Here is a 21630-nt window from a genome sequence, read left to right as displayed (position 1 = left end):
GCATTTTTAGAAAATGAACACAAATTGCTATTGCAGTAATATACATAAGAGCAAATAATGAAGTGGGGGGTGCCTAGGTGGCACAGTTAAGCCACTGACTCTTGGTTTCAGCTCAGGTTGTGACGTCAGGGTAGTGAGATGGAGCTCCACATTGGGCTCTGTGCTCAGCAGGGAGTCTGCTAAACCTTCTCTTCTTCCTCAGCCCCTCACCTGCCTGTGCACACCCACGCACAAGTCTTCTCTCTCTCTCTCTCTCTCCAAAATAAACAGATGGATCACTGAAAAAAATAATTGAGGGAAAGAAATCTTAACCACTTTCATTACAGGAATGGTTAAAAATAAGGTGCTGTATGAACCAAAATGATGTTTGATTGTTACTGTTAGGAAAAATGAACTAAAGACTTCCAATGAGGGGGAGATGTCAACACATTCTCATTAAACTTCACTCCCGAAGACCAAACGAAACCACAAAGAGAACCCATATTATAGAGAAAACCTCCAATTTTTCCGAAGCCTTTAGGTGGCACAGTCAGAAACTGCTAAGTTCCAAGAGCTGCCAAATACACTGGAATTTGTATAAAATCCTGGAAGGGCAGACACAGACCCTCTGTTGATCTCACACTGAGCACAGAGCCCTCCAAAACAGGCGACTGTCCACAAGACCCCCACCAATACTCCTATACCTGCGGGCCACTAGGGCACCAAACCCTGCCTGGAGAGGAGCCACCACCGCCCAGCTCCTGCAGCAAAGCCCACGTGGATGATGTCTGGTGCTGATGCTGTGCGGGGATGCCTGGGACGATACAGACCAGATCTAGGAGTGGATGGGTTTTGGAGAGCAAAAAAAAGTAAAGTGAGTCTCCTGGGCTTTTTTTTTTCCTCCCGCCAAAGTAAGTTGGCGCACCATTTGTGTCACTTTTTCAAAGTTCAGAGGGTTTTTTTTTTCTTTTCTTTTTCTTTCTTTCTTTCTTTTTTTTTTTTTTTTTGTTTGTTTTTGGTTTTTTGTTGTCGTTGTTGTTGTTGTTGTTGTTTGTTTGTTTATCCTAGAGAGAGAAAGCTTGCGCGAACTTGGCGCCGGGCGGTGGGGGGAGGGCAGAAGGATATAGAAAGGGAATCTCAAGCGGACTCCGTCTGGTACCCCAGTGGGACGGGTGCTCAATCCTATGACCCAGAGATCATGACCTCAGCAGAAATCGGGAGGGGGATGCTTAATTGAGGAAGCCATCTAGGCGCCCCTGCATTTTGCTTTTTCAAACTCAGGACCTGGGAGATCAAAACCTGAGCTGAAATCAAGAGCCTGACGCTTAACCCAATGAGCCACTCAGACCCCCCTCAAAGTTCAGTTTTTTTAAAATGGAAGCAAGCCCAAAGTGTAAATGCAGACACGTGGAGAAAAGTCAGGGATCCTCGGTTTTAAACCTGTATCTGCCTATAATTCACTCTGCCACCACAAGCACACGGCATAACATACGACACAAACATACTTCTAGCATCCGTAAAAAGCTAATAATCACTACCATTCGCTGGCCACCACGACAATCAACGGAAAGCTTTCAATTCCCCAACTCCCCAACTCTATTGCGAGCGGAACCCGCCCCCTAATCAGGTACTGTTTCTCTGGAGCCGAGGGCATCTCGGGACTTGTAGTCCAGCCAGTGGAACTCGTCATCCCGGCACGCCCAGCGGCTGCGTCAAGGTCACGTGCTGCCGCCGTCTTCGGCTTGGGGACAAATGCAGGGCGGCTGCAGAGCTGGTCTGGGAGGAGTGTTTTGCGGCCCCCGGAGGCGCGCTTTACTTCCACATCGGGAAGACCAAAAAGAAGTGCTTTATTGAGGAGATTCCGGACCATGGCTATAGGTGCGGGTGGAAGGGGAGAGTTTGGAACAAGACCTTGGTCTTAGGGCGGGGGGCGCGGGAGAGTCCGCTCTGCCGGAGCGGGGAGCAGCGGGTCTCGCCGCGTCCTGGCGGGGCCCGACTCCACACCACCTCTCGCTCCTCTGACCTGGGTTCGCCCCACTTCCTCCAGGAAACTACCGGACGCAGCTGTATGACAAGCAGCGGGAGGAGTACCAGCCGGCCACCCCCGGCCTTGGCGTGTTCGTGGAGGTGAAGGACCCAGAGGACAAGGTGAGCCGGCCCCTGAGCCCCGTCGAGCCCTCCGCTCTGCCTTTCCCCGCCAGACCCGACAGGTGCTGGTTCTTCCCCCTCCTGCTCGCCGCAGCCGCTCCACTGCCGAGCATAGCTGGGTGCTGGGGAGAAAATCCCGGATTTGCGCTCGAGGCCACAGTTGGGCCGCTGCGGGGCTGGCTAGCGGCTCCTCTCAGCTTCTTCCCGACTGCTGCCCGACTCGGCCGAGCCCCTTCCCCGCCCCGAGCCGCCGCGGTTTTCCTGGCCTGTGAGATGTTAACTCACCTGTCTGGTAGGCGTGGTTGGTGGATAAATTGTGGTGCTGGCCGTCAGAGAATTCCGGTCACTGTGATGCCCTGACATCTAGACTTGAGGATTTCCCAGAACGGAGTGCTTCCCAAAACGAGGGAGGAGCTTTTAATTTCGACAAGTAAGGATATTAAAGCCAAAGAAAAACAAAAATCCTTAGTTGTCACCTTTCGTTTCAAAGAAGAACCAGACCAAAAGAGCAGAAATGGCAGGAGCTCTGAATAAAGAGCTTTCACATATGAAATAAATAAAAGCTCTGAATAAAGAGCTTTCGACATGTGACTGCTCTTCCCAAGAGCAGTCACATGTCGGCTCTGTCTCAGACCCTTCACCCCTACCCCAGAAAGTTCTCAGGCAGGCTTTTGGCAACTGCTGCAGAGCAGTTCTCTGGACCTTGTCGTGTTTTGAGGTGCTTAGGACTCTGCCAATTTTTAGGCACTGAAAGCATGAAGCCCTTCCAGCTTCACCTCCCCCCCAACACTTGCTGAAGCCCCTTTTCCCTAGGTCATATTGGGTGGGCAGTATGGCTCTGAAGGCAGGTTCATTTGCACTTCCCATACCCCCGGCAAATACCAGATCTGTCCTGTGGTCTCTCTTAGTGTCTGGATTATGATAGAGTGACTTTCTTTTGGTTTCTCAAATTGCCATATATATATATATATATATATATATATATTTTTTTTTTTTTTTTTTTTTTGCTTTAGGGCTTCAATATGTGCCATTCCTTCTAGCCAGAACACACGTCCCCCAGCTGATTCCTCATCACAAATTCAATTCTAAAAAGCACCCTTCTCTGACCACCTAGACTATATCATGTCATTTTTGGCACATATCCTTCTCAGAAGCACATACCACCTTTACCTGTTGTTTGAGCCCTGCCTCATTTGTTATCAGACATGTGCGAGAATGTGCCTTTCTGGATCATTTTGCTTCTTCTATGAAAGAGAGCAGAGCACCCCCCTCCCCGACACACACACATACCCCATCAGATAAGGGTATTGGGCACTAAGATCACATACTTTGGTCAGAGGTTACTCTCCAGTGGTTTCCCCCAACCCCCAGCCTTCAGTTCAGTCCACTCATACTTTCCAGAAGCCAGTCAGGACCACATCCACAAAAGAGCAGATACCCGAGGCTGGCAGCGTCCCACAAGCCTATCCTAGGGGAGGATGTGTCTGTCTCAGGGGCCAAGTGCTTGGGCTGTCGCCATATCCCCCTCCTCATGGTGAGTCTCCCTTTATTGACGTCCTTAGCCTTGAGGAGTTGGACTTCATTTTGTTGAGGGTGCCAGCCAGTGAATTTCCTTATCACAGAAAATGTCAGATTCACATGTGAGATGACTCCCAACAGGGCAACCAGCAGAGTTCAGATGAGGCAGAAGTACTGGGTACCTAGATGCCTGGTTATCAACACCCGTGTGCGCCTGTCACAGTTGAGTTAACAAGATGCTGACTCTAATGGAAACAGTTACTTGAAATCCTATTTTTAAAAAAAAAGGAAAGAAAAGAAAGCATATCCTGAAAAAAAATCAACCTGGGACATCATAAAGAGAGACACAGGTTGGTTGAAGAGTAGTATGAAAACAGAGGTGCCCGTCCGACTGCCTGGAAAAAAACAGTGGAAGAGCACATGTGGGAACCGGAGCCCCACAAAGAGGCACAGGATCAGCACAAGCACTCAGGTTACCCATAAGATGGGCCCAAACTGGACTTTTCTCGAAAGGGCTCCACAGGTTGCTAAGGCTTTTGGAGAACAAGCTTTCTTCACCCTGTCCATTTTGGGATCAGTCCCTCCAAATGCTTGCAGAAACTTAATGTTAATATCTGGTTAGAAACAAAACACCAGAATGAATTGCAGAGTGGAGGCAATAAATGTTCAGGTCAGAAAGTTGGCAGTTTATAGACACTCTTAATTCTCTCCATCTTGGGACAATATATCCGGGTTAGCCATGGGGGATGGGGGCACCCTCCCCTTCCTCCTCAGCAGCCCAGAGCCCCAGAGAATCCTGCAGCTCCCCAGACAAGTGGCTGGCGGGAAACCCATCCTCTCCTAAGTGCCAGCAGAGAAAACAGTTCAAAGAGGTCCTCTGTCCCCATCCCCCATGGCTGGACCCCACCCCCCCCACCCACCCCCCATCCCCAGTCCCAACCCCCATGGGGTTGGGGGAATCCGAAGTCAGGAAATACACCGGGCCAGGCCACTTGCCATCAGTTAAGAGAAAGGGAATGAGTTGGGGCTAGGTTTCTGGGGCCCACCTACACCAGCTTCTTGGCTTTAAAGAAACTCTTGAGGTGCCGCATCTGCCAGACACCGGTGGCAACCAGGATGAGGGTCTGCAGAATGGACCACCACAGCACCTGTTGGTTGGTGCTCTCGCTTGTCTGCCGGAAGCGCTCCTCTCGCCACTGTGGGAGGAGAGAAGGGAAAAGATGCCTGTCTAGAGCGCCCTCTGGGGGCAGAGCTGGAAGAGCCACTTCCCAGGAGGTCACACATTGTACCCTATCCCAGCTGGCCCAAGCCAGCCCCTCACCCTCTGGTACTCCTGCTCCTTCTGGATCAACTCCACCTGTTCCACAAGCTGCTGTAGGCGCAGATGCAGCTGGGTCAGCTTGTCCTTGGCCGCAAATTCTGCATAATCATTGGTGTGTTCACCCAACTGCATGTCCAAGTGAATGGCCTGGAATGGGGAACCCAGGAGGGGGGAATCAGGGAGCTCACCTCCATGAACCTGCCAGAAATCTAGCTTCTACACCCCGGCTGGGCCTGACACTGGGAGTTCCATTCCTTACACAGTGACTCGGTGACTGGCCCTGCTCTGGGGGTCCAGACACCAGACCAGGACCTGGCTTGTGTGGAGTATCCCAAACGACGGGACAACATGTGCAGAGAAGTAGAGCTGTGACTCTGAGCCAGGCAGTTTACTAGAAGTTTTGAATTGGGAGGTGACATTGGAGAGCCCAGAAGCGCTCAGATGCAGAATAGCTCTAAACCTCCTGTTACGAAGCCTGGTCTTTTTCCTAGGGATGGCCTGGAGCCAAGGGAGCATTTTAAGTCTGAGTGACTCCCTCCTCAGGTGTCCTTTCATCCTCAGGACCGATTCTTGGACGCACACTTGAGGTAAAGTCCCAGCCCTACTCAATAGGCACCACCCACCACACCCTTCTCACTCTATAGAGGCTGAGAAAGGGAACGCCTGGGGACAGTGGACCTCCCGCCTGCCACACTCACCAGCTTGCCATCATAGAAGAGGGCGAACCGGATGGACTCGAGGTGGAGGCAGATCTGGTGCTCTCCTGGAGACTGAGAGGTGAAGGTGAAGCTTCCCTGAGGGCCGTACTGCCGGGCCAGGAGGTTCTAGAGGAAGCAGCCTTCAGTGAGCACAAGTTAGCCGTGTACCTGCTTCCAGGAGATGATTTCAGGAGAATCCCGGGTGCAGACCCCCGCAGGCCCGAGGGGTGGGTGTAAGGAAAATGGGATAGGTTTGGCTGGAAATTTCCATATGCCAACGTCATTGATACAGAATACAGGATTACAAAGACCATGGCCCTCCTTGAGCTAACCTGCCTGTCAGGAAACATCCTTCTGTGAGAAATGAGGGACCAGAGAAGGCCACACATTGATGCTGGGACCTCGGGGGTGCTGCAAGGAGTAAAGGCCTGCCTCACCTTATTCTCGGGGTCCTTCACAAACACGAACAAATTGATCCACTGTGGGGAGGGCTGGTACTTTTCCATAGCAGGGTCGTATAGCTCAGTCTTGTAGTTACCTAATGGAGAGGCAACAGAGGCGCATTCCCATCCATCCCCCTGACTCAGACCTGGTGGTCCAGGATGGGGGTGGGGGGACAGGAAGATCTCGAATCTGAGGAGGCTGACCACGGCCCTCTGCCTCTCCTCCCTTCTCCAGCACCACTTCTCTGCCCTCGTTAGAGTCTGCATCAGACTCGGTGCCCCCCGTCCCCCGCACAGGCAAGAGAGAGGATGCCTTGGCCAGACTGCTGTCCACCCATTACCGACCCCCCAGCCCACCCCCGCCCCCCGGCAGGGGAGGGGAGGTGGGGTCTGAGATGGTGCCACGGAGCCCTATTCCCCTCCCCTCTCAGGACTCTGGGTGCAGGGAGCGCAAGGCCGGAAAGGCCGGCGCGCGCACCTATGACCACGGTACCATCGGGGATCTCCTGGATGAAGCACTTCTCTTCCAGCTCGCGGACCTCGAGGTAGAAGGCGCCCCCGTGGCCCATAAGCGCCAGCAGCTGCCCTAGCAGCAGCGGCAGGCCATACCGGTTGCTCGCGCTCTGCTCCATCCCTGCCCGGGGCCAGACCCGGGCCCAGCTCCTCTAGCCCCGCAGGCCCCCGCCACCTTCGCAGGCGAGTCCACGGGTCTCCGCGCGGAGCCTGCGGAGACTGCGAACGCGCTCTCGGACTACAACTCCCGGGAGCCGCCGCGCGGCCCCGCCCCCGGCGCATTCCTGCCGACCCACGCAGCGAAGGGGCCCCGAGAGCCCCCTCTCAACCCAGGGCCCGCTTCGCTTGCTCCGCGCAGAAACTTGTGGAGGCATAGGTGCTGTTAGCCCTTCTTCCTGTTTGAGGTAACAGCCTCGGGGGGGAGGGGGCGGGGGGGGGGCTTGCCCTCTGCAACTTACAGGGCAGCCACTCCAGATGTGTGCGGAAAGAATGGGGATAATGGGAAGTTTATTACTTGGACTTGAACCTCGAAGAGTTTAGGATTGATTGGGGAAAGGAGGTGACATGGTGAGACGGAATGAGAAGGCTCGTGGGGTTTCGAGTCTGAAGCAGAAATTCAAGAAGGGGAGGAGGAGATGTCGCGGTTTTCATGGAAGGGATTAGATTTGACTCAAGCCTTGAAGGTTGGTTAAAATCTCCCTGAGCGCGGGGAACAAGAGCAATTTAGGCAGGGGGACGTAGCATTGCCTAGCAGCCAGACCAGTTAAGGGACTGGGGGAAGAAAAGTTATAGGAACGTGGAGGGAGGAGGCAATTGGGCTGAATCTGAGGGCGCAGGAGGTGCCAAGCCTGCTTGAACAGGGGAGCCCTTCATCCAGCGTATTTTTCTCTGCACTGGTGAGCCTGGAGGGAAGAGAAGATGGCAAGCAAGCCACTGGAAAAGTGTAGGGGTACACAACTGAAAGGGGTGGGAGGATGAAGCCAACATGACAAAATGGGGACCCAGAAAAGGCAAATCTCGAGAAATCAAAAGTTCACAGTGCCCTGGGTAGAACAGTGTGGACCCAAACACTTCAACAGAAAGCTGTAGCCCAACTCAGGTAATGGGATGAAGTCTTCCACCACCTGGTGCCTGGTAGTAAGAGGTAGTCGTCCGTTTATTCAGCAAATATGATGATGATGATGGTAGTAAGAGGTACTCGTCCGTTTATTCAGCAAATATGTTTTGATGATGATGATGATGATGGTGGTGGTGGTGTGTGTGTGTGTGTGTGTGTATAAAATCAGTACAGGATGTTAAGATTGACAATATGGGGGTATTGGGTGTCTCAGTCAGCTAAGCGTCTGCCTTCAGCTCAGGTCATGATTCCAGGGTCCTCAGATTGAGGCCCACATGCTTCTCCCTCTCCCTCTGCCTTCCACTCCCCCTGCTTGTGCTCACTCTCACTCTCTCTCTCTCTGTCAAATAAATAAATAAAATCTTAAAAAAAAAAAAAAGATTGACAATGTGTTTTTTAGTTACCAGGAATGGTCCCCTCATTTTAGTGGTGTAGTTCATTGGCAATCCTAGGGGAGCGTTTTTAATTTCTTCACTGGGAATGATCATTAAACAAAAATGAAAGATTCGGATGTTAACAAAAGTCATACTTTAGAAAGGTCAAATAAGACAAAAGCTGGAAAGCATCTGTTGGATCTGAGAGCGAATTGTTCACCAGGGGAGTTAGCCAGAGGTGGGAGCAGAGGTAGAAAGCAGGCTTGGGAGACTGAGGTGCTGTCCGTGGTCCTGATCCGTCAGTCCTCTCCAGACCAGTACCACCACTTAGAGTAAAGCTTAGGCTCTGTTTTTGTTTTGTTTTGTTTTGTTTTGTTTTTTTAAAGATTTTATTTATTTATTTGACAGACAGAGATTACAAGTAGGCAGAGAGGCAGGCAGAGAGAGAGTGAGAGAAGGAAGCAGGCTCCCTGCTGAGCAGAGAGCCCAATGTGGGACTCGATCCCAGGACCCTGAGATCATGACCTGAGCCGAAGGCAGCGGATTAACCCACTGAGCCACCAAGGCGCCCCTCTGTTTTGTTTTTAATAAAATTTGCAATCCCTCACAAGCCAATACTCCTATAAAATACAATTAAAAAAATGAAACTAATCGTGTATCTGGATATCACATCAATATTAAATTTCTGTAAAAATTCCTAAACACTTAACTCAATATCTGCACTTAACCTCGATGCAGACCTATAACCAACATGAACCAGTACCAGCACCCACACCACACTGTGAATACCACTCTTGCATGGCAGTGATCCATTGGCCAGACTACTCACAGGAACCTCTGAAAGGGTCAAAAGTGGAAAATGCTTGCAGCTACATGTATGTAAGGATATAGTACACCAGTGAGATTTCAAGGCACAGAACCCAGACATTAGGAAGGAGTTGGACATGACTGTCCAAGTAGCACAAGTGTTTTGTTAAAATAGAACAACCGGGGGTAGGGGTGGAGCTGGGTGGCTCAGTCAGGTAAGCATCTGACTTTGGCTGGGGTCCTGGGCTCAGAGGGCCTCATGGAGGTGGGCAGGGAGGGGGGCTCTGCACTCAGTGGGGAGTCTGCTTTTCCCACTCCCTCTGCCCCTCCCCCACCCTCCTGTTCTCAGGCATGCACACACTCTCTCTCTCCCCCTGAAAGGAAGGAAGGAGGAAGGAAGGAAGGAGGAAAGAAGAACAACTGTTTCTGACCAATAACAAGACTAGGAACATAAGAGCAGTGAACCCACCCTTCTGGGATCCTCCCACTTAGCAAAAATCTCATTCCACAATGACTGCCAAGATCACTGAACCTGGGTGCCATTTGTGACATTCAAAGAAGACACTGGGGTGGTACATCTACTTGCCTCATCTGTGGTTCACCGAAGACCTCAGACTTAGGTTTTTTTTTAAAGGAGAGATTTATTTGAAGAAATATTACAGCATATAAAATTGCATAAAGACTTAATTTCCTGGGGCGCCTGGGTGGCTCAGTGGATTAAGCCGCTGCCTTCGGCTCAGGTCATGATCTCAGGGTCCTGGGATCGAGTCCCGCATCGGACTTTCTGCTCGGCAGGGAGCCTGCTTCCCTCTCTCTCTCTCTCTCTCTCTGCCTGCCTCTCCATCTACTTGTGATTTCTCTCTGTCAAATAAATAAATAAAAATCTTAAAAAAAAAAAAGACTTAATTTCCACTCATACAGTGGTAGATTTGATATAATTTATAATTTAAAAACTTTTTTAAGAAATCCAGAATCAGGGACACCTGGGTGGCTCAGTCGGTTAAGCGTCTGCCTTCGGCTCAGGTCATGATCTCAGGGTCCTGGAATTGAGCACCCAATCAGGTTCCTTGCTGAGCTGGGAGCTTGCTGCTTCTTCTCCTTCCCCCTCACCCTCTGCAGCTCCTCCTGCTGGTGTGTGTGTGTGTGTGTCTGTGTCTGTGTGTCTGTGTCTGTGTCTCTGTCTCTGTGAAATACACAAAGATTGGGGCACCTGGATGGCTCAGTGGGTTAAACCTCTGCCTTCTGCTCAGGTCATGGTCTCAGGGTCCTGGGATCAAGCCCCGCATCAGGCTCTCTGCTCAGTGGGGAGCCTGCTTTCCCCTCTCTCTCTGTCTGTCTCTCTGCCTACTTGTGATCTTTCTCTGTGTGTCAAATAAATAAATAAAATCTTTTTTAAAAATTAAAAAAAAAAGAAATACACAAAAACCTTTTTAAAAAAGAAGTGGAGCCTGTTGAAATTATTCCAACTAGTCAATCCTAAACCTGCTCACTTGCTCCCTGCACCTCCCATTCCTTCCCATAAAGATACATTAAAGGCTTCTACCCATGCTTTCCTGTCACTCTCTACCCCCGGACAGACCCTGGCGCTGTCCCCTGTAGCCCTTGAGTGGTGCAGTACAGTCACTTGTCTTGGAAACTATGGGTAAGAAACTATCTTTCAATGGCAACCATCTCCTAATCTGTTGGCCCTACCATACTGCAATAAAACCTACATTTGAGAGGCGCCTGGGTTAAAGCCTCTGCCTTCGGCTCAGGTCATGGTCTCAGGGTCCTGGAATAGAGCTCCATGTTGGGCTCTCTGCTTGGCAGGGAGCCTGCTTCCCTTCCTCTCTCTCTGCCTGCCTCTCTACCTACTTGTGATCTCTGTCTGTCAAATAAATAAATAAAATCTTTTTAAAAAAGAAAACCTGCATTTGAGTACAGGGAAATCAGAGACATGGGAGGGGCTATGGGATGATGGGGCAGAGGGAGGAAAGGGGAAGTAAGTAGGGCACATCTGTGTCACTGTCTGCCTTTGCCATCCTGCCCCTCTTCACTCCATGTTGGACTCCACATTTCGTCCCTTCCCTCCCTTTTCTGTTTTTTTTTTTTTTTCCCATCAGAGACAATGAATGACCTTTGAACTTTGAACCTGAAGAAGGAGGCCTCCCCCATGCAGGAATGATGAAAAGGCTTCCATCTAGGGCAGGAGCAGTTACTGGTTAGGGAACTTGACAAAGGATGGCAATAGAAGATGCTCTGAGAAATCAGCTTCATCTGTGCAACCTCAGACATGAGGAGAAAGGATCTGCCATTGGGGGGAGCTGAACCCAGAGAAGTGTCCTGGTGCCTCAATCAAGTCTGCATTTCTTTAACTGTCCAGAAGAGATGTTTAGAAGACAGATAACTTTGAGGAGACTGCAAGCATTTTACTATGGGAAAATGTCATGGTATTTTGGCCATAGTAGAGCTGAGACTTAGGTGGGCAGGTGTGTAGCGTTTGGCCACATTTCCCCTAGAAGTCCTCTGAGTCTTGGGGTCAATGATTTCCTGATTCTCAGGGACTGAGGCACAGCCTGGCTACTCTCCTGATTTGCCCTATACATGGGTACCCCCAGAGTATTGGGGAGCAGGAGGACACAAGCCCTCAGTTAGGTTCAGTCAGGCACAGACCTATAGGACAGACTGCCCAAAACCTCAAGAACAATGGATGGGACACCCAGTGAGACTCCTGAGAAAACTCACCAGGAGTGGAAGGATCCTGTTAGAGGGACCACTGGAAGCCTAAGGAGGGTGGCGAAGGTCGTTCAGCAGAACATTGTGATATCCGGAATTCAGCACCAGCACCCTCTGGTGTCTAGGTGTTCTAAGATAGAGAGCAAAAGGAAAAGAACTTCCTTAGGAATTTTCTTTCTGGAGATGGTCACAAGGAATGGAAGTTGTTTTTCCACAGTCCAGGGGGAAAGATGAGTGTAGAAGGCAGTGGTTCAGAGGAAGGGGTGGCTTGGTGGTGGTCTGGGGGTGGTGTGAAAATCAGCACCAAACCAAAAGAATCCATCCAACGCCAGAGCAGAAGACTTGCACAGGGCGGCTCTGATTTTATGCACAGAACATTCCATCCTTACTATGCCCAGGTCAGGATGCCTTGTGGAAATAATCAGGAGGAGACATCACAAGAAAACCATAGGTAGAGTATGGAGATTTTGGCTTTTCCTATAATTACATGTCATCATTACCATTCTTCCCTCTTCCTCCCCCCTTCTTCCTTGCTTACTTCCCTCTGCCTTCCTCCTCTCCTCTTCTCTCTGTCCTTCACTGTTTCCTTCTTCTCCCATCTTCTCTTTCACTTTCACGCCTCTCTCTCCTTTTCCCTCCATACTCTTTCCTTTCTCTCTCTTTCCTCTCTCTTCCCTTTCTCCAAGCAAACATCAACTGCATACTGAGGCTGTTGCTAGTTCTTTGCTAGGCTGTGGGGAGCACCAGAGATAAATCTGAAGCAGGAGGCCATATCCTTATCTCTTCAGGCTATCAGGCCGGGAGCACCTTGCTTGTGAATGAACTATTGCAATTCAATGTGGTTAACACTGCAATAGAGGCATTGTCAAAGCACCCAGAAGAAGGAAACAAATAAGACAATGCTGCTGAACCTGTCTTAATAGGATAAAAAGGAATTAGGCAAATGGAGAAGGAGGTAGGGATGGAGGCTCAGAGCTGAGCTCCCCCCAACTTTTGTGTGTGCTCCCTCTAAAAAATATTAATTAAGTAATTACCATAAGGAGGGACTTAACTTCTGTCATTTTGCTATTTGTTTTCTATTTCCTTATAGCTTTTATTTTGGTCCCTCTACTCTTGCTACCTTCTTTTGCATTTAGTTAATTTTTTACTCTTCTTCTACTATTTACTTTTACTATCTTCTTTTGCATTTAGTTAATTTTTTAGTTGTGAAACATTTATTTTTTTTTAAGGATTTTATTTATTTATTTGAGAGAGAGAGAGACAGTGAGAGAGAGCATGAGCGAGGAGAAGGTCAGAGGGAGAAGAAGACTCCCTATGGAGCCAGGAGCCAGATGCGGGACTCGATCCTGGGACTCCGGGATCATGACCTGAGCCTACGGCAGTCGTCCAACCAACTGAGCCACCCAGGCGTCCCTAGTTGTGAAACATTTAAATTCCTTTCCCATTTCCTTTTCTGTATATTTTACAGATATTTTCTTTGTGGTTACCATGTTACAGTTAATATTCTAAAGTTAAACATTCTAATTTGAATTTATACCAGTTTACCTTCAATAACAGAAAAAAATCTTTGCTCCTTTAATAGCTCTATTCTCACCCCTTTTTTGTGGTTGATATCAAATTATGGCTGTACACATTGTATGTTATGGCTACTTTTTTGCTATAATTATTGATGTAAGCAATAAGCTGATTAAATCTCCAGGTAATTAACCGAGTGAAAAAAGCCTATCTCAAAAGGTTACATACTGTATGGTTTCATTCATATAACATTCTTCAAATGACAAAATTATAGAAATGGAAAACATAGATTACTTGTTGTCTGAGGTTAAGGAGACGGGGAAGGAATAGGGAAGTGGGTATGTCTTGAATACACAACATGGGGGATCCATATGGTGAAGGAAATGTTCTGTGTCTTGACTGTATCAATGTCAATATCCTGGTTGTAACATTGCATTTACTTGGGCAAAATGTTACCATGGAAGAAACTGGGTAAAGGGTTCACTAAATCACTCTGCATTGTTTCTACAACTGCATGTAAATCTATAATTATCTCAATGTAAAACGTTTAATTTTAAAAAATACTAAAGGGATGCCAGGGTGGCTCAGTGGGTTAAGCCTCTGCCTTCTGCTCAGGTCATGATTTCAGGGTCCTGGGATCGAGCCCCGCATCGGGCTCTCTGCTCAGTGGAGAGCCTGCTTACCTCTCTCTCCCTCTCTCTGCCTGCCTCTCTGCCTACTTGTGATCTCTGTCTGTCAAATAAATAAATAAAATTTTTTTAAAAATAAAAATGCTAAAAATGTCTATTATAAAATGCTATCATATGTTAATTCTGTAATCATTTGTGAATCCCGAATGGTGGTGACATCAGCACTAGTAGGATGTAGTTATAATAGCACCAAGAAATGGGTGCCTGGGATACCTGGGTGGCTCAGTCGGTTAAGCCGCTGCCTTCAGCTCAGGTCATGATCCTGGGGTCCTGGGACCGAGTCCCACATCGGGCTCCTTGCTTGGCAGGGAGCCTGCTTCCTCCTCTCTCTCTGCCTGCCTCTCTGCCTGCTTGTGTGTATTCTCTCTCTCTGACAATCAAATAAAATCTTAAAAAAAAAGAAAGAAAGGAAGAAAGAAATGGATGCCTGGGTGGGGCTCAGTTGTTAGGTGCTTCCTTCCACTCAGGTCATGATCCCAGGGTCCTGGCATCGAGGCCCACGGGAAGCCTGTTTCTCCCTCTCTCACTCCCCCTGCTTGTATTCCCTCTCTTTGTCAAATAAATAAAATATTTTTTAAAAGAGACAGAGATTTTTAAAAATAGCACTAAGAAAAACACAAGCTGTAATTCACAGAAGAAAACAAATGACCAATAAAAAATTGCTCCATATCCGAGGAAATAAAAATTAAGAGAATAGTGAAATACAACTTTTCATTCAATTATTTTGCAAGATTAAAAAGGTTGAGAACCTTTGTCCAGGGTGTGCGGAAGTAAGCCCCAAAACACTCTGCCGGTGAGACTGTAAATTGGTATGATTGAAAGGGCAATTTATAACACACACACACACACACACACACACACACACAATGTCCTACAGTAATGCTTTTTTAAAAAAACAAATGAACACAGTTTTTTATTGCAGCAATATATATGAAAGCAAATGATTAGGGGAAAGAAATCTTAACCACTTTCATCACAGGAATGGTTAAAAAACTAAGGTATGAAACAAGATGATGTTATATTGTTGCTTTTAAGAAAAATAAGGTAAAGACGTCCAATGAGGGGGAAATGTCAACACATCCTCATTAAATTTCCCTCCCCAAGACCAAACGAAACAAAAAAGAGAACCCAAATTAGAGAGAAAACCTCCAACTTCTATGAAACCCTGAAGTAGCACAATCAGAAACTGCCAAGTCCGAAGAGCTTCCAAAATACACTGGGATATGGATAAAATACAGGAAGGACAGGAAGGGCACACCCAGACCTCTGCCCTCAAGACCCCGACTGATAGTCCTTCACCTGCGGACCACTGAGGCACCGAACCACGTTCCAGAGAGGAGCCACCTCCGGCGAGCTGTGCAGAAAGGCCCGGGCGGATGATGTCTGGGGCCGATGCGGGGACAGAGGCGGGGCGGGGGATGGGGGGAGGGATGCTTGGGACCATACAGACCAGATCAGACCAGATCTAGGAGTGGATGAATTTGGAGATGGCAAAGAAGTGGTAAAGGAGGTCTCCCAGGCTTCTTTTGTTTTTAACCCCAAAGGTAAGTTGGTGCACTTCTGGTGTCATTTTTTTCAAAGTTCGGTTTTTAAAAATAGAAGCCCAGAGTGTCGCACGCAGAAATATCAAGTGAGGGATCCTCGGTTTCAATCCCGTATCTGGCCATAATTCATTCTGCGACCACAAACTGCGGGACTGGCAGCATCTGTAAACAGGTGATAAACACTAGCAGCCGCCCGAGCCACCGCGATCAACGCAGAGGAGGTTTCAATTCTGAGGGCGCAATTAGGTTGCCGGCAGAAGCGACTCTCCAATCAGATACTGCCTCGCCGTGGCCGCGGGGCATCTCGGGACTTGTAGTCCAGCCAGTGGAACTCGCTGTCCCGGCAAGCCCCGGGGCGGCGGCGGCAGGGCTACGTGGCGCCGCCGGCTGCGCTTGCGCCGGCAGGTGGGGCAAGATGGCTGCAGAGCAGGGCGTGAGGGTCGTCGGGCCCCGGAGGGGAGCGGGACTGGGCACGGTGATTCGGGCCTTCGTGTTGCTGCTGTGTTTTGCGGCCCGCGGAGGCGCGCTTTACTTCCACATCGGGGAGACCGAAAAGAAGTGCTTTATTGAGGAGATTCCGGACGAGACCATGGTTATAGGTGCGGGTGGAAGGGGAGAGTTTGGAACAAGACCTTGGTCTTAGGGCGGGGGGCGCGGGAGAGTCCGCTCTGCCGGAGCGGGGAGCAGCGGGTCTCGCCGCGTCCTGGCGGGGCCCGACTCCACACCACCTCTCGCTCCTCTGACCTGGGTTCGCCCCACTTCCTCCAGGAAACTACCGGACGCAGCTGTATGACAAGCAGCGGGAGGAGTACCAGCCGGCCACCCCCGGCCTTGGCATGTTCGTGGAGGTGAAGGACCCAGAGGACAAGGTGAGCCGGCCCCTGAGCCCCGCCGAGCCCTCCGCTCTGCCTTTCCCCAGCAGACCCGACAGGTGCTGGTTCTTCCCCCTCCTGCTCGCCGCAGCCGCTCCACTGCCGAGCATAGCTGGGTGCTGGGGAGAAAATCCCGGATTTGCGCTCGAGGCCACAGTTGGGCCGCTGCGGGGCTGGCTAGCGGCTCCTCTCAGCTTCTTCCCGACTGCTGCCCGACTCGGCCGAGCCCCTTCCCCGCCCCGAGCCGCCGCGGTTTTCCTGGCCTGTGAGATGTTAACTCACCTGTCTGGTAGGCGTGGTTGGTGGATAAATTGTGGTGCTGGCCGTCAGAGAATTCCGGTCACTGTGATGCCCTGACATCTAGACTTGAGGATTTCCCAGAACGGGGTGCTTCCCAAAACGAGGGAGGAGCTTTTAATTTCGACAAGTAAGGATATTAAAGCCAAAGAAAAACAAAAATCCTTAGTTGTCACCTTTCGTTTCAAAGAAGAACCAGACCAAAAGAGCGGAAATAGCAGGAGCTCTGAATAAAGAGCTTTCACATGTGAAATAAAGAAAAGCTCTGAATAAAGAGCCCTTTTTCCCAAGAGCAGTCACATGTCGGCTCTGTCTCAGACCCTTCACCCCTACCCCAGAAAGTTCTGAGACAGGCTTTTGGCAACTGCTGCAGAGCAGCTCTCTGGACCTTCTCGTGTTGTGAGGTGCTTAGGACTCTGTTTGCCAACTTTCAGGCACTCAGAGCGTGAAGCTCTGTTTCCTTCTGGCCCTTTTCCGCCTGTAACACTCACTGAAGGCTTTTCTCTCCAGGTCATCCTGGCCAGACAGTATGGCTCTGAAGGCCGGTTCACTTTCACCTCCCATACCCCTGGCGAACACCAGATCTGTCTTCACTCCAATTCCACCAAGTTCTCTCTTTTTGCTGGAGGCATGTTGGTGAGTGGAACCATGTGGGATTTGTAGCTTTCAGGTTCTAGACCCAGCTCAGGCCTGGAGACTTGGAGGTGCTTTGGGTGTGAGATGAGTATGTCGGATTTGTGTTTCCTAAAAATTCTGGGTTTCCAGTGAACATCCCGGCACGGTTGCTGAACTCCTTGTGTGTGCCTTGGTTCAAGGCTCCGCTAAACTGATTCTTGCCTGTTTTCCCAGAGCTGCATAGGGCCAGACATTGTGGAGGACCAGCTGCTCATCTCTGGCAGGACAATGGAACAGGGCTGCCTCATTTCTTCTTTTCCTTGTCTGTCCCCAGAGAGTTCACCTGGATATCCAGGTAGGGGAGCACGCCAACGACTATGCAGAAATTGCGGCCAAAGACAAACTGAGTGAGTTGCAGCTCCGAGTGAGACAGCTGGTGGAGCAGGTAGAGCAGATCCAGAAAGAGCAGAACTACCAACGGGTATGTCGGGCAGGTCCTTCTGGGTGGGCTTCATCCCAGGTACCTTCCCCTGGCACATCCAGAAGTTGCATGCAGGTCAAACTTGGGTTTCATTATGAAACCCAAGGGATTCACATGTCTGTGCTGCTCTGCCAAGTCTAAAAGGCAGGGTGGGTACCACTAACTCCTGTTTGTAACCAAGGAGACAGGTTCTTAAGAGGCTGTCACTGCTCTGAATCACAATGACACATGCACAGTGACAAAAGGAGGGATCGATGCTAATACCTTGGGTGTTAATTCCGTGGCTCCAGGTGCTTCCAGGAGCAGCTATTTCAAATTCCATTGTGTTGGGGAGCCAGGATGGGACCATGAGTGGCTCTGTGACCATAAGGACTGTTATGTGTTTAAGCCTCAGGGACCTCTTAATTGTCAGCTGAGGGCAGCCTTGCAGGTATTCTAGACCTGGGTTTCAAGAGAAGCTATGTGGATTTTTCCTGGGTTTTAAATATTTGTAAAACACGTGCATGCCTGATGTCCTCACTGGGCCACCAGTTTGCAGCTTGTGCCCACAGTCCTCAAGGAGCAGCTGGGGAGACCTGGGCAGAGAGGTGAGAGCATGTCCACTTCTGAGTGCTAGAGGACGGCTCTCTCTGATGGGGTGATACTGCAGCTACTTTACCTCTGCCCGAAGCTCCACGAGGGGACCAGGGGAGGGCTGTTTCTGACAGAGGAGAAGACAGGCTTAAATGAGTGTGTTCCCTGAGGTCCTCTGGCAGGGGAGGAGGAATGCAGTCCTCAGGTGGGGGGGTGGGGGGTGTCTCTTCAGGTCTTTGCAGGTACTTGAAGCTGAGTGGAGCTGCCTGGCCCTGGGTTCCCCTCCCAGTTACAGTGATGCCAGCTGGGGCCCAGCAACCTTAAGCCCCTCTTCCTTTCTCCTCCCACAGTGGCGAGAGGAGCGCTTCCGGCAAACGAGTGAGAGCACCAACCAGCGGGTGCTGTGGTGGTCCATTCTGCAGACCCTCATCCTCGTAGCCATCGGTGTCTGGCAGATGCGGCACCTCAAAAGCTTCTTTGAAGCAAAGAAGCTGGTGTAGCCATCCCTGGCCTCACAGGCCATCCTTCCTCCCAGGCTGGGGGAGAAAGGGCCTCCTGGAACTGATTTTTCTCTGGCAGGAGGACTGGTTCCGAGCCGTGGCTATCTGGAGGGGAGAGGGGCTACAGGCACCCCCCGGCATAAGCTTAGGGCAGCAGTTTGGCTGGCTGATACTGAGCAGATGGTAGGGCAGTGCCTGCCCCCTCCCCTGGGCTCTGAGCCCTTTGCAGTAATCATCCAGGGGCTGGTAAAGCCACTGGGAGCCCCACTGGCACCTCAGAATCACAGTGTTACTGATCAGGGATGTGAGGCTGTTGTCTGGGGTGGCTGGGGGGAGGGGAGCGGGTGGGCAAGCCAGTCTTTTTTCTGTCTTCCTTTGCTAATGTGGGATTTTTGAGCAGGTGGGGGTGTGGCTGTCATTCCCTGCCACCCCGGGAACCTCACTGTACCCTCCTTGGGCCCAGACTGCTGATCCAGGATGTTTGTGTCAATGGAGGGTGGGGGTGGAGGGAGTTGGCACTGTGGGGAGAGTAGCCTGGAGCTTGACCTCATCTTCTCAAATTGGTTGTCCTTTTTGGGAGCTTGAGGAACTGGGGTCAGGCCAAGCAGAGGCCTTGGTGCTGGCTGGGGATGGGGCCTGCAGAGTCTTAGTTACTGATTTCATTTTCAATAAGTCTAGGTTTGTTACATTGGTTTCCCAATAAAAAAAAAAATTGATTTCGTGTCCAGTGTAGTTACTGCAGTGGCTGTAACACGGAGGTGCTTGGGGAGTGTCATTTGTTCCACTGTGCAAAGCGCTTCATGTTCCAAGATGAAAATCCACCTGGGAACTTTAGTCCTTCTGTCTGCTCTCCAACTTCCTGCAGCAGGTGATAGTGGGTTTGCCCAAGACCATAAAACAAGATACTTGGGGGCTTGGTGCTCAGATTTACACCATTTTCCGCTGTGCCCCCTCCCTTGTAACAAAGTGCCCTCCCTGCTTTTCCAGAGCAAGTGGAAGTCACTGTCATGGTGCTGCGAGGAAGGGCCTCGTTCAGGAAGGGAATGTACATTGAACAGAAGTGCTGTAGGTTTGGGAAGGACAGAAATCCCTGGACTGGTGGGGATGAGGATGTCGATGGTTTTAACCAAAAGCTTGAGATTTTAGTAAGGACCTTGAAGGAGAGGAAGGATTCTGATACAAGGCAAAGCTGCGGGTGTTAGACAAACTGGCGAATGGAGGTCAATGGGCATGGTTCCCACTGGGGTTGAGGTCATTTGAGGAAGCTGTTTAAGGTTGGTTAGGGTTAGAAGACATTTGTACGTTACCCAGTGTTCAACACAGTTTTGAGTAGGAGAACCCCATGGAGGGGCACCTGGGTGGCTCAGTGGTTTAAGCCTCTGCGTTCAGCTCAGGTCATGATCTCAGGGTCCTGGGATCAAGCCCCACATCGGGCTCTCTGCTTGGTAGGGAGCCTGCTTCCTCCACTTTCTCTGCCTGCCTCTCTGCCTACTTGTGATCTCTGTCAAATAAAATACAATAAAATCTTTAAAAAAAAAAAAGAACAACAACAACCCCGTGGAGATAAAGCTTTTGAGAGAGAGCACAAGCAGAGAAAGTGGCAGGGAGAGGGACAAGCAGACTCTGCTGAGCACGGAGCCAGATGTGGGCTCCATCACACAAGACCTGAGCCGAAGGCACACACTTAACCGATAGAACCACCCAAGGCATTCCCCATGGAGATAAATTTGAGGAAGGTTAATCCAGAAGCCCGTGAGAAAAAGGGTGGGGAGACCAGTTTGCAGACTACTTGAACTGCCAGGAGGATGTGATCTGACCTCAGATTGCCACCTAGACTCCTCCACATTAAAAACAAAACCCTTTTTTAGAACAGCTTTAGAATTACAGAAAGATTGTGATAATAGTTCCCTCATTATTAATGTCATGCATCAGTATGGTACATTTGTTAATGAAACAATATCAATAAATTATTTCTCACTGAAGCCCATACCATATGTAGATTTTCTTAGCCATTGCCTAAGGCCCCCTTTTTTTGGTTCCAGGATCCCATCCAGGACACCACATTACATTTAGCCCCTTCTTGGCTGTGACCGTTTCTCAGACTTTCCTTGCTTTTTATTACCTTGACAGTTTTTAGGAGTACAGTTCAGGGTTTTTTAATAGAATTTTCCTCAATTGGGATTTGTCTGCTGGTTTTATCATGATTAGACTGAAGTTCTGAGGTTTTGAAAGACCAAAAAATGTGCCGTTCTCATCCATCTTATCTATGGTGCTGATTATCAACATGCCTGTAGGTGTCACTGAAATTAGTTAATTGGGATTTTTGTGTGAAAACGATTTCTTGAGACAAATCAGATCTGACGCTAGTGGGGCTTCATTCCAGTGTGACAGTTAGCTGGACTGAAATCACAGCTGTCCCCTTGAGGTGGGCTTGTGCTTTAAGATCACAGTCCCACCTCCCTCTTTCTGTCACTGGCCTTACCTGGACTGGTCTCTGCAGGGGATCAGCCTTTCCTGTGTCATCAGCAAACCCAGGCTGCATTTGCCAACATTCCGTTCTAGAGTGCAGTGCAAGGCAGAGTTTAGCAGTAAGGTCACTGGTGGGTGTATGCTGGGCTTAAGGGAGAAACGAGGAGGTGGTGGTGGTGGTGGTGGTTAAATTCCTCACCTACAGTAAAGTCCTTTGGAAGCAGCAACTGTGCAACCAAAATACCTTGGTTTACACCCTGAATTGCCTCTCTGTGCACCAGTTTTTCAAGTGGGCATACATATTCTTCTTGAAAGGACTAAATGAGAGAACAGGAGCAAAGAACTTAGAACCGTGCCTGGCATCTACTAAGCACTCGGTAGATATTAGTTGTTTATTAGGGAACTTCACATTTGTATGGAGATCAAGCCCCACGACTCGCTG

The 21630-nt window shown here is 49.8% G+C and overlaps 2 protein-coding genes across 3 annotated transcripts; one reads left to right on the top strand and one right to left on the bottom strand.

Annotated features, from left to right (window-relative positions):
- Positions 1-4315: 4315 nt before the first annotated feature.
- On the bottom strand, positions 4316-6902 carry LOC116585945 (transmembrane emp24 domain-containing protein 9-like). 2 transcript variants are annotated; one of them, XM_032335377.1, is made up of 5 exons: positions 6601-6902; positions 6102-6202; positions 5665-5790; positions 4967-5113; positions 4316-4841 (listed from the first exon to the last, which is right to left on the bottom strand). In XM_032335377.1, exons 1-5 carry the CDS (start codon positions 6737-6739, stop codon positions 4692-4694), a joined length of 663 nt encoding a protein of 220 aa, XP_032191268.1. In that variant the 5' UTR covers positions 6740-6902; the 3' UTR covers positions 4316-4691. The 2 variants fall into 2 exon arrangements, with proteins under 2 accessions (XP_032191268.1, XP_032191267.1); XM_032335376.1 differs by having other exon boundaries at positions 6586-6894.
- An 8855-nt stretch (positions 6903-15757) lies between these two features.
- On the top strand, positions 15758-19435 carry TMED9 (transmembrane p24 trafficking protein 9). The gene is made up of 5 exons (XM_032335375.1): positions 15758-15980; positions 16150-16250; positions 17061-17186; positions 17500-17646; positions 18570-19435. The coding sequence occupies exons 1-5, from the start codon at positions 15797-15799 to the stop codon at positions 18717-18719; spliced, it is 708 nt and encodes a 235-aa protein (XP_032191266.1). The 5' UTR covers positions 15758-15796; the 3' UTR covers positions 18720-19435.
- The last annotated feature ends 2195 nt before the right edge of the window (positions 19436-21630 follow it).

Source organism: Mustela erminea, chromosome 3 (assembly GCF_009829155.1).
Source record: "Mustela erminea isolate mMusErm1 chromosome 3, mMusErm1.Pri, whole genome shotgun sequence".
Lineage (NCBI taxonomy): Eukaryota > Metazoa > Chordata > Mammalia > Carnivora > Mustelidae > Mustela > Mustela erminea.
Note: the sequence above shows the minus strand (reverse complement) of the source record. Positions and strands in the feature narration are given on the sequence as shown.

Coding starts and splice junctions, on each gene's coding strand:
- LOC116585945 (XM_032335376.1), bottom strand. CDS start 6,739: ATGGAGCAGAGCGCGAGCAACCGGTATGGCCTGCCGCTGCTGCTAGGG. Junction 6,203..6,585: donor CGATGGTACCGTGGTCATAG/GTGCGCGCGCCG, acceptor CCTCTCCATTAG/GTAACTACAAGACTGAGCTA. Junction 5,114..5,664: donor TCTTCTATGATGGCAAGCTG/GTGAGTGTGGCA, acceptor TCCCCATTCCAG/GCCATTCACTTGGACATGCA.
- TMED9 (XM_032335375.1), top strand. CDS start 15,797: ATGGCTGCAGAGCAGGGCGTGAGGGTCGTCGGGCCCCGGAGGGGAGCG. Junction 15,981..16,149: donor GGACGAGACCATGGTTATAG/GTGCGGGTGGAA, acceptor CACTTCCTCCAG/GAAACTACCGGACGCAGCTG. Junction 17,647..18,569: donor AAGAGCAGAACTACCAACGG/GTATGTCGGGCA, acceptor CTCCTCCCACAG/TGGCGAGAGGAGCGCTTCCG.